This window comes from Triticum urartu, chromosome 6A (assembly GCF_056163025.1).
Source record: "Triticum urartu cultivar PI428250 chromosome 6A, HENAU_Tu73, whole genome shotgun sequence".
Classification (NCBI taxonomy): Eukaryota; Viridiplantae; Streptophyta; class Magnoliopsida; order Poales; family Poaceae; genus Triticum; species Triticum urartu.
Genome location: NC_141878.1, coordinates 474,671,667 through 474,682,946, shown reverse-complemented (window position 1 = coordinate 474,682,946; position 11,280 = coordinate 474,671,667). Strand labels below are relative to the sequence as shown.

General features: G+C 44.8%; 2 protein-coding genes across 3 annotated transcripts; one reads left to right on the top strand and one right to left on the bottom strand.

Moving 5' to 3' along the window:
* Positions 1–5,566: 5,566 nt before the first annotated feature.
* On the bottom strand, positions 5,567–6,829 carry LOC147965757 (uncharacterized; the record flags this gene model as incomplete). Its single annotated transcript, XM_087530591.1, has 2 exons — positions 5,567–5,893; positions 5,999–6,829. Coding segments are annotated over 2 exons (1,158 nt in total), but the record flags the coding sequence as incomplete, so codon positions are not given.
* Positions 6,830–8,255: 1,426 nt separating this feature from the next.
* Positions 8,256–10,492, top strand: LOC147965756 (uncharacterized). 2 transcript variants are annotated; one of them, XM_087528385.1, is made up of 2 exons: positions 8,256–8,406; positions 10,053–10,492. In XM_087528385.1, exon 2 carries the CDS (start codon positions 10,071–10,073, stop codon positions 10,323–10,325), a length of 255 nt encoding a protein of 84 aa, XP_087384511.1. In that variant the 5' UTR covers positions 8,256–8,406; positions 10,053–10,070; the 3' UTR covers positions 10,326–10,492. The 2 variants fall into 2 exon arrangements, with proteins under 2 accessions (XP_087384511.1, XP_087384510.1); XM_087528384.1 differs by lacking the exon at positions 8,256–8,406 and adding an exon at positions 9,054–9,224.
* Positions 10,493–11,280: the final 788 nt, after the last annotated feature.

The window sequence follows — 11,280 nt, the reverse complement described above, 5'->3', positions numbered from 1 at the left end:
AAATCTGAAAATTTCGCCATACTTAAATATTGTTATGATAATTATGCTTCTAATGCCTACGTTGAACCATATATTGAGTACTACTCCGCTGTCCAAGAAGAGACTAATATTTTGCAGGAGTCTATGGAAGAAGAAATTGATGGAACTGTAAGCTCATTGGATGAAAAAGATGAGGAGGAGAGCGAAGAACAAAAGGAGGAAGAGCGGATTAGCTACCCGTGCCCACCTTCTAATGAGAGTAACTCTTCAACTCATACCTTGTTTAATTTCCCTTCATGCTTACCGGAGGATGATTGCTATGATGATTGTTATGATCCCGTTGATTCTTTTGAAATATCCCTTTTTGATGATGCTTGCTATGCTTGTGGCCAAGATGCCAATATGAATTATGCTTATGGAGATGAACTTGCTATAGTTCCTTATGTTAAACATGAAATTGTTTCTATTGCACCCACACATGATAGTCCTATTATCTTTTTGAATTCTCCAAACTACACTATATCGGAGAAGTTTGCTCTTATTAAGGAATATATTGATGGGTTGCCTTTTACCATTGCACATGATGATTTTGATGAATATAATATGCATGTGCTTTCTGCTCCTACTTGCAATTATTATGAGAGAGGAACTATATCTCCACCTCTCTATGTTTCTAATATGATAAAATTGCAAGAAACTGTTTATACTATGCATTGGCCTTTACTTTGTGTGCATGAATTGTTCTTTTATGACATGCCGATGCATAAGAAGAGAGTTAGACTTCGTTATTGCATGATATATGTTACTTTGTGCTCACTACTAAATTATATATCATTGTTAATTAAAATTGGCTTTGATATACCTTGGGATCCGGGTGGATCCATTACTTGAGCACTATATGTCCTAGCTTAATGGCTTTAAAGAAAGCGCTGCCAGGGAGACAACCCGGAAGTTTTAGAGAGTCATTTATTTCTGTTGAGTGCTTTTATATAGTTTAAGAACAACAAAAATAAAGAGGGGAACCCAAAACTTTTTCAAAAAGGAAAGCGAAAGTGAGAAAGACAAGCATTGTTGAAGTGGGAGCTAGCCTTGAACTTTGTTCATGCTCACGGGAAACTTTGTGAATCTTGATTACAGAAAATTTTCAATAAAAATAATTATCCCCTTGTACAATTCCATTGTATTAGAAAAATAATGTGCCAAGGTTTGCCTTTAGGATGTTTACATTTGCTTGATGGTTTGTACGGTGCAGGACAGAAACTTTGGCTGTAGTGTGCGATTTTACATTTTTTGCTGGAACGTCAAATGGTTCTGATTCTTTTTGCACTGTCTTCCTATACAAATTATTTATTTTTCATAATTTTGGTAGAATTTTTCAAGTATCAGAAGTATGGTGAATGTTCAGATTATTACAGACTGTTCTGTTTTAGACAGATTCTGTTTTTGATGCATAGTTTGCTTGTTTTGATGAAACTATCAATTTATATTAGTGGATTAAGCCATGTAAAATTTATATTACAGTAGACACAATGCAAAAACAAAATATGAATTGGTTTGCAATAGTACTTAGAGTAGTGATTTGCTTTATTATACTAACGGATCTTACCGAGTTTTCTGTTGAAGTTTTGTGTGGATGAAGTGTTCGATGATCGAGAAGGTCTCGATGTGAGAAGAAGGAAGAGAGGCAAGAGCTCAAGCTTGGGGATTCCCGAGGCACCCCAAGTAAATATTCAAGGAGACTCAAGCGTCTAAGCTTGGAGATGCCCCGGAAGGCATCCCCTCTTTCTTCAACAAGTATCGGTATGTTTTCGGATTCGTTTCGTTCATGCGATATGTGCAATCTTGGAGAGTCTTTTGCATTTAGTTTTCATTTTTATTTTATGCACCATGCTGGTATTAGATAGTCCTTGGTTGATTTATTGAATGCTCTTTGCACTTCACTTATATCTTTTGAGTATGGCTTTATAGAATGCTTCATGTGCTTCACTTATATCATTTGAAGTTTGGATTGCCTGTTTCTCTTTACATAGACAACCACCATTTGTAGAATGCTCTTTTGCTTCACTTATATTTGTTAGAGCGTGGGCATATCTTTTGTAGAAAGAATTAAACTCTCTTGCTTCACTTATATCTATTTAGAGAGATGACAGGAATTGGTCATTCACATGGTTAGTCATAAAATCCTACATAACACTTGTAGATCACTGAATATGATGTGTTTGATTCCTTGCAATAGTTTTGTGATATAATGATGGTGATATTAGAGTCATGCTAGTGGGTAGTTGTGGATTCTAGAAATACTTGTGTTGAGGTTTGTGATTCTCGTAGCATGCACGTATGGTGAACCGTTATGTAGCGAAGTTGGAGCATGAGGTATTTATTGATTGTCTTCCTTATGAGTGGCGGTCGGGGACGAGTGATGGTCTTTTCCTACCAATCTATCCCCCTAGGAGCATGCGCGTAGTACTTTGTTTCGATGACTAACAGATTTTTGCAATAAGTATGTGAGTTCTTTATGACTAATGTTGAGTCCATGGATTATACGCACTCTCACCATTCCATCATTGCTAGCCTCTTTAGTACCGCACAACTTTCACCGGTACCATAAACCCACCATATACCTTCCTCAAAACAGCCACCATGCCTACCTATCATGGCATTTCCATAGCCATTTCGAGATATATTGCCATGCAACTTTCATCATCGTCATATACATGACTTGAGCATTCATTGTTATATTGCTTTGCATGATCGTAAGATAGCTAGCATGATGTTTTCATGGCTTGTTGTTTTTTGATGTCATTGCTACGCTAGATCATTGCACATCCCGGTACACCACCGGAGGCATTCATATAGAGTCATATCCTTGTTCTAGATATCGAGTTGTAATATTGAGTTGTAAGTAAATAAAAGTTTGATGATCATCATTATTAGAACATTGTCCCATGTGAGGTTATCAAAATAAAAGTGGCCAAAGAAGCCCCCCAAAAAAGAGAGAGAGGCCAAATAAGCCTACAAAAAAAGAAAAAAAAAGAGAGAAAAAAAGAGAAGGGGCAATGTTACTATCCTTTTACCACACTTGTGCTTCAAAGTAGCACCATGTTCTTCATATAGAGAGTCTCTTGAGTTATCACTTTCATATACTAGTGGGAATTTTCATTATAGAACTTGGCTTGTATATTCCAACGATGGGCTTCCTCAAATGCCCTAGGTCTTCATGAGCAAGCAGGTTGGATGCACACCCACTTAGTTTCAGTTTGAGCTTTCATATACTTATAGCTCTAGTGCATCCGTTGCATGGCAATCCCTACTCACTCATATTGATATCTATTGATGGGCATCTCCATATCCCGTTGATATGCCTAGTTGATGTGAGACTATCTTCTCCTTTTTGTCTTCTCCACAACCACCATTCTATTCCACCTATAGTGCTATGTCCACGGTTCACGCTCATGTATTGCGTGAAAGTTGAAAATGTTTGAGAACGTCAAAAGTATGAAACAATTGCTTGGCTTGTCATCGGGGTTGTGCATGATGTGAGTATTTTGTGTGGTGAAGATGGAGCATAGCCAGACTATATGATTTTGTAGGGATAACTTTCTTTGGCCTTGTTATTTTGAAAAGACATGATTGCTTTATTAGTAGGCTTGAAGTATTATTGTTTTTATGTCAAATGATAGACTATTGCTTTGAATCACTCGTGTCTTAATATTCATGCCATGATTAGACATATGATCAAGATTATGCTAGGTAGCATTCCACATCAAAAATTATCTTTTTTATCATTTACCTACTCGAGGACGAGCAGGAATTAAGCTTGGGGATGCTGATACGTCTCCGTCGTATCTATAATTTTTGATTGTTCCATGCCAATATTATTCAACTTTCATATACTTTTGGCAACTTTTTATACTATTTTTGGGACTAACATATTAATCCAGTGCCCAGTGCCAGTTCCTGTTTGTTGTATGTTTTTTGTTTCGCAGAATATCCATATCAAACGGAGTCCAAACGGGATAAAAACCGAGGGGGATTTTTTTGGAATATATATGATTTTTGGGAAGAAAAATCCACGCGAAACGGTGCCCGAGGTGGCCACGAGGCAGGGGCGCGCCCCTGACCCTCGTGGGCCACCCGTAAGGCGGTTGGTGCCCTTCTTTCGCCGCAAGAAAGCTAATATCCGGATAGAGATCGTGTTAAAATTCCAGCCCAATCGGAGTTACAGATCTCCGGAAATATAAGAAACAGTGAAAGGGAAGAATCTGAGAACGTAGAAACAGAGAGAGACAGAGAGACAGATCCAATCTCGGAGGGGCTCTCGCCCCTCCCATTCCATGGAGGCCAAGGACCAGAGGGGAAACCCTTCTCCCATCTAGGGAGGAGGTCAAGGAAGAAGAAGACGAAGGGGCCCCCTCTCCCCTTCTCTTTCGGTGGCGCCGGAACGCTGCCGTGGCCATCATCATCATCACCGCGATCTACACCAACACCTCCGCCATCTTCACCAACATCTCCATCACCTTCCCCCCTCTATCTACAGCGGTCCACTCTCCCGCAACCCGCTGTACCCTCTACTTGAACATGGTGCTTTATGCTTCATATTATTATCCAATGATGTGTTGCCATCCTATGATGTCTGAGTAGATTTTTGTTGTCCTATCGGTGGTTGATGAATTGCTATGATTGATTTAATTTGCTTGTGGTTATGTTGCTGTCCTTTGGTGCCCATCATATGATTGCGCGCGTGAATCACACCCTAGGGTTAGTTGTATGTTGATAGGACTATGTATTGGAGGGCAAGAGTGACAGAAGCTTCAACCTAACATAGAAATTGATGCATACGGGATTGAAGGGGGGGCCAATATATCTTAATGATATGGTTGGGTTTTACCTTAATGAACGTTAGTAGTTGCGGATGCTTGCTAATAGTTCCAATCATAAGTGCATAGAAGTCCAAGTCAGGGATGACATGCTAGCAGTGGCCTCTCCCACATAATACTTGCTATCGGTCTAGTAAAGTAGTCAATTGCTTAGGGGCAATTTCGCAACTCCTACCATCACTTTTCCACACTCGCTATATTTACTTTATTGTTTCTTTATCTAAACAGCCCCTACTTTTTATTTACGTACTCTTTATTATCTTGCAAACCTATCCAACAACACCTACAAAGTACTTCTAGTTTCATACTTGTTCTAGGTAAAGCGAACGTCAAGCGTGCGTAGAGTTGTATCGGTGGTCAATAGAACTTGAGGGAATATTTGTTCTACCTTTAGCTCCTCGTTGGGTTCGACACTCTTACTTATTGAAAACTGTTGTGATCCCCTATACTTGTGGGTTATCACACTCGTCGTCGAACTTGAGCATGTCGGCCTGCATCTTCTCGAACCACGTCCTCTTTCTTGGCGACACGGTGTTGAGATCCACCTTCATGATCTCGACCCCGGTCATCATGCTCGCAAGAGCCACTTCTTTCACATTGGTCTTGGAGTTGGCGGCCTCGATCTCTAGCATCTTGGCTTGCTTCTTCGCCTCGAGCTCGAACATCTTGGCTTGCTTCTCGGCGTCAAGATCAAGCCTCCTCCTTTGGATCTACATGAAATCATCCATTTGCTCCGCCTTGAAACACCGGCGCTCCTCTTCCCTTGAGTCCTTCTTATTCATCATGCCGTCCATGCTTGCGATCAAAGCGTTGGTGGCCGCATCTCGCTTGTCCTCCTTTTTGGAGTTGGTCTTCCCCCGCGGCCGTCCCGGCTCGCCCTCCCCAACATCCTCCACGGCTTTCTTCCCCCCACGTGCCTTGAGTGTGGCATATTGTGCCTTGAACTTCTCTTCGTCCTTGATGACCCGATAGCAATGGGAGAGGCTGAAGCACTTGCCATTGTGTTGAACCTTAAATGCCTCCAAAGCTTGAAATGCCTACAAAATGTTTCCATCCAAGCATATGGGCAAGTGATAGCAAATGAAAGCGTAAAAAGGATGATTTTGATGACACAAAAGAGGGCGGCTTGCTTGCTATCATACCTTGTCTTGCATGCCAATGCCGCTCACGGGGCGGGCCTTGACACTCTCAACGGTGGTGCAAAACTTGTTGCACTCTTGTTGGATCACCCTCCACCGCTTGGAAATGGAGACCCACCCGCGCGTGCTCACAAATTGGTAAGGTGGAAACTTCTTGCGCTCATGAAACTCTCTGTGCACACGAGTCCAAAAGGTCGAATGCTTTTGCTCGGCGCCTGTTTTTGGGTCTTGTCCAATGTCTCGCCAACACTCGCAAAGAAGCTTGTCCTCGGCAGCTGTGTATGCCTTTGTGCGCTTGCTCTTGCGCTTCGGCTTAGGACCGGTGGCTTGGTTGGCGAGCTCGTCCTCGAACAAAGGCTCTACTTCGATGTCGCACTCGTCCTCTTCTTCTAGCCCATAGTCCTCCGGGAACTCGTGGTCGAGGGGGAAGCCGTCCAGGTCGATGCCGACCTGATCACGCATGAAGGCCACCTGATCGGGATCATAGCCAGCGGCCGGCGTGAACTCCCCGCGGCCGTCCTGGCTTTGTGTCTCGTCGGGATCGTAGCCAGCGTCCGGCGCACCACCCTCGAAGATGAGGTTTTGCATGTAGTCCTCGTCGATGGCGGACGACATTTCCTCGAACAGGTTACGGGCGTCCGGGAGCCCGCCGGTCGGCGTCTGCCGCACGCGTTTCCTCGTGCCGCCGGACGACGAGCCACCGACCACCGGGGTGGCGTTGAGGTCGATGGGCGCGGGCGCGGGCGTGGAAGGCGCGACCACGCTCACGTCGGGTGAGCACTCCCCGAAGAGGCGGGAGGCCTGCAGGTAGACGCGGAAGCCGGGGACCGGGTTTCAAGCCGACGCGCGGGGTGAGTCGGGCAGCACCATCCAAGGAAACGCCGACGAGCCGGTGCTGGCCGCGGCGACGGCGGCTTGGAGGACGCTGTACTGGCTAGGGTTTACCCCTAGCATGTAGAGCGCCTCCCTCGTTGCCGTCGCGACGCGGGCGTTGGTGAACTCCTGCTGCGCGGTGGCGACGGCGGCGGCCTCATCCCTCGCGTCCGCGACGTGCCTCCGGCCCTTCCTCTTGGCCGACTCCCTTACCCGTTGTTCGGGCATCAGCGCCTTCTTCGACTTGGTCGTGGCGGTAGTCTTGCGCGGGGCACGAGGCTTGCCTTTCCCGGAGGGGGCGACGGCGCCGGACGAGGCGAGGGAGGCGAGGCCGGCGACAGCGTCGAGGTCGAGGTCGATTGCGTACTCCATGGCTGGTTGGGGGGCGCGGGCGCGCGGGCGGGAGTGTTTTTGGAAAAAAAATGGGAGGAAATGGTAGTGTCTGCCACCGACCAGCGGGCCCGAGAAGAGGAGTAGGCGCGCGCGCGTCCGTTTCGTGTCCGTGCCGACGCAAATCCTACTCAAAATTAAGTCAGGAATGAGTCGCCCGCGAGATGCGCGTCCATTTGATTTCCGCGCCCACCTAAACAGACGCGGGCGGACGAAATGGGTCGCCCCATTGAAACAACACGCCAGCCAATTAGACGAGAATGTGCCCAGGTCAACACAGGAATAGCGATCCTCCAATAAGACGGCGACACAGGGGTGCACGTGACGGCTACCTTCCTTCTGGAATTGTCCTAGCGCTTGCCTGCACGGCTGTCTGTCGGCCCGACCAAACCGGCCTCGAAACCTACGCACGGAAACGAACTCGCCCACTGTTTTACCATCCCCAAAGTCCACGGCCAGGCAGGCCCACGTGCCATCCAGCGAGCGCGTGCGCCCTCCGGTGCAAATTGGAATTCACGTCCTTCCAGCGGTAGAATCGGATAACCTTTTAGGCCTCCTTTGGTTTGGTTTAGAGGAATTTAATAAGAATTTTAGAGAATAGGATTCTTATAAAAAAAAATTCCTTTAGAGCCCTTTGGTTCATAGGAATGGATTCTTATTTCTACATAGGATTAGTTCATATCCTTCAAATTTCATAGGAAAATAAAAAAGAACCTAGACTCAATGAAAAAATTCCTTTGATGTCAACCAAATAATATTTTGTTTCCTATTCCTACTCATATAATTTGAGATACATGTCATCTCATTTCCTACAAGATTCCTATTTCTATGATAATCCTATCCTATGAACCAAAAGAATCTCGCGATCAGCGTGCCAATCCCTATCCCGTAAGACAGCGAGAGGCCGGGCGGCGTAGAGCTCGGCGCCGATCGCAGGCCGTCCATCGCGGAACGTGCGGCCGGGAGCGAGCCGGGCGGGGTCCGCCACGAGGGAGGATACGCCGCCCGCGAGATCAGGTGGTAGGAGTATATTGGAGAAAACGTCAACGGAACGTGGGTGCGTGTGTCTTGGACTATTGCCTTGCCGAAGACGACGATCTCTCTTCGCCTCTCCGTCCTCCCCAGGTCTCCTCCTCTGCTCGTCTCCGGTGAGTCCCTTCTCCAAAGCCTGTGTATGGATTCTCCCTTCGCTCGATCTGTGTCTCGGTCAAACGCCGCGGCGAAGTTAGGATTCCGCGGGCTTCCTGCTTCGGTGGTGGGTGGGGTGGGGTGGAGTGGGGTTGGGTGGGGGTGGGTGTTGTTCGTTCATCGACTTCTTGGCGAGACGCCATACTTTAGGTTAGAATTACTGTGCGCGGAAGAGTTGAGGAGCTGCTCGATCATGCCGTGAGGGTTAGCAATCTCCGCTTGTTTCCTCGCGTGTCAGATCATGTTATGGAGCAGAGATCAGTGGCTTTGTTCTCTGCGCAGTTGACGAAATTATAACTACAGGACGCTTCAGAGCTTTCCAGCTCTAGTATTACAGAAAGTTTGGTCTCGTCTGCACCATGAATCACGGGATCGGTGTGGCCGGTAGAGTTCTAGAGATTCTGTTAGGCTGTCAAGTGTGGAACTCGTGGTATCATTTGCTCTAGCTGCGTGTGGAAGGCTAATTTTAGGCTGTGCCGTTTGATCCAAAATTAGGTGAACAGACCGGGTGTCCAAGTCTTTGCTATTATCGGCTCTGTTCGATGGACGGCTGCTGTTGAAACATATAAAGCGTGATCTATTCTCCTGGTGCGTATAAAAGCAAGGCAAATCTCTCTAGCTACCTTGGGGGTTGGTTGTTGGAAGAAGCAACCACTAGCTTCGTTGGAGATCCATCAAAGGAACTAACGAAGCTAGAGGTTGGTTCTTCTAGCAAGTTAGGGGCCGCAAGTGTCTGGTCATTCCCTGCCCTTGTACCATATCTCCAGCCGTTCTCCGGGTTAGTTGGTCTGCAACTGTAGGTGATTTTTCATTTGATAAACATGCCATGATTAATGGTTCATTCTCAGCATGCAGCATGGGTGCAAATTTGATGAGTGGTGGCCCTGCTAAATATTACTCTCTCCGTCCTAAAATAAGTGTCTCAACTTTGTGCTACTAACTTTGGGACGGAAGGAGTAGGAAAATAAAAATCCTAAGTTAAATTCCAAACACCCCTAAACCTTAACTATGGTACTTGATCCGAAATTCATGGGCGCGGGGACTGATATAATGTTAGGACTGGCAAAATTTTGTCAGTGAATATGATTAATTGTTACAAGAGATAAGTGAAGTGTTCCTGTCATTTTTTGCTCGACGCAGAGAGCCACCATTTTTACGATGTTTCTCCGTTTTTTATTTCAATAACATTACTTACACCTATGATTTTTTTCTGCATTTTTTTCAATGCAGAAAAATGCAAAAAACAATATAAAAACTGCGATATGCTTCAAGTTTAATGATTTTTCAAATTCCAGGCTAGCATTGAAGTTTAATTGTTCAGGGTCCAGGTGGATCAAGCACCAGGGTTAATAAATATAACTGTTATCTATTTACCTAGTGCTTGTTGTGGTTTACTAGTACTAAATTAGCATACCAGAATGCAGATTTAGGTGTTCCTTTCCAAAGCTACATGCTGGTGAATTTGTTAGGATTCTTGATCAACTACCTTGAAATAAAATAAACTGATGAATCTGCCCTTGTTTCTCGGTTATCTTATTCCTTGAAAATTCTTCAACAAGTTGTGAATCTGATCTCCAGCATCCTTCGTTTTACACTTGAAATGCAGCATTTAGTACTTCGGTTGATGGCCTCGCCTGCAGCAGCAGCAGAGTTCACTCGGGAAACTGTTCGCCGGTCACTGATCGCAATCTCTCAGTCCCTCCCTGAGACTTCGCTCCTGAACCCCAAGGCCAACCCACCAAGCACCACCCCTGGAGCAAACACATATCGTGATGATGGGGCAGCGAAGTGCAGATCGAAGCTGATCTCGATCTCATACCCGTCCACTCCTGATGCCCTGTCCACGCCGTGCCCCCAGAAGAACGCTGCAACCGTGTGATCACTGACGCCTAAGCGTGCATACATAAGTGTTTTTCTTCTTCTTCTGAAGTTCTTCACCCTTCTGCTGTCTTGGTCTTGGTGTGGAATGGATGTACTCCAGTGCTTGTGTTTCCTGTATTCAAACTGAAACATTTGGGAAGGAAATGGAGACAATTGTACAGTGAACTGTGGTATGATACACGAACTAGCTGCTGTAAACGAGTTTGTGGTTCCAATTTCTTGCAATCTCATAGTCTGTGGCGATTAGCACTATTTGTTGAAGGGGTTAAAGATATTAAGACTGACTAGCACATATGCCCGTGCGTTGCAACGGGAGAGATATCTATTACGAGAAGCAACGGGAGAGAAATGATGTGTACTCCGAAAACAGCCTCCGCAGCGGTGGCCGACGGAGCTAGGAGGTGCAATCTTCTCGCTGGTCATGTTTGGCGTACGAGATCTTGATAGTGGTGGGGTTGGTTGGCGTCTCCTATCACGGCGTAACTGGATGTATTATCAATTGCAGCACATAATACCTAGTCGAAGAAACACGTCCTAATAACCAATGGCCAACGCGAATATTTAAGAACATAACGCATCGTCAGATTTGAAACATTTTTTGATTTTTCGAACTTATCATAAAAAAATAAAAATGAATTGGTGTAAATTCTTCGAAACATGAACAATTTTTGAAATTCCAAAAAGCTTTTTGAAAAATTATGAATATTTCTGAAAATTATGAACAAAATTTTAAATTGGAATATTTTTTGAAATTCACAAACATTTTCTGAAAACATGAACCTTTTATAATAACCTGAATTTTTTTGAAGTAGTGAACAACTTTTTAAATGGTAAAAATGTTTCGAACATTCACAACAATTTTGAAAAAAAAATCAATTAAGAAAATTATTATAATTTCGTAAACATTTCACTAAAACAACAAAATTTTCAAATTTAAAACATTTTTTCAAATT

What these genes read in the sequence shown, in the direction of transcription:
- LOC147965756 (XM_087528385.1), top strand. Translation starts at nt 10,071, where the DNA reads ATGGCCTCGCCTGCAGCAGCAGCAGAGTTCACTCGGGAAACTGTTCGC.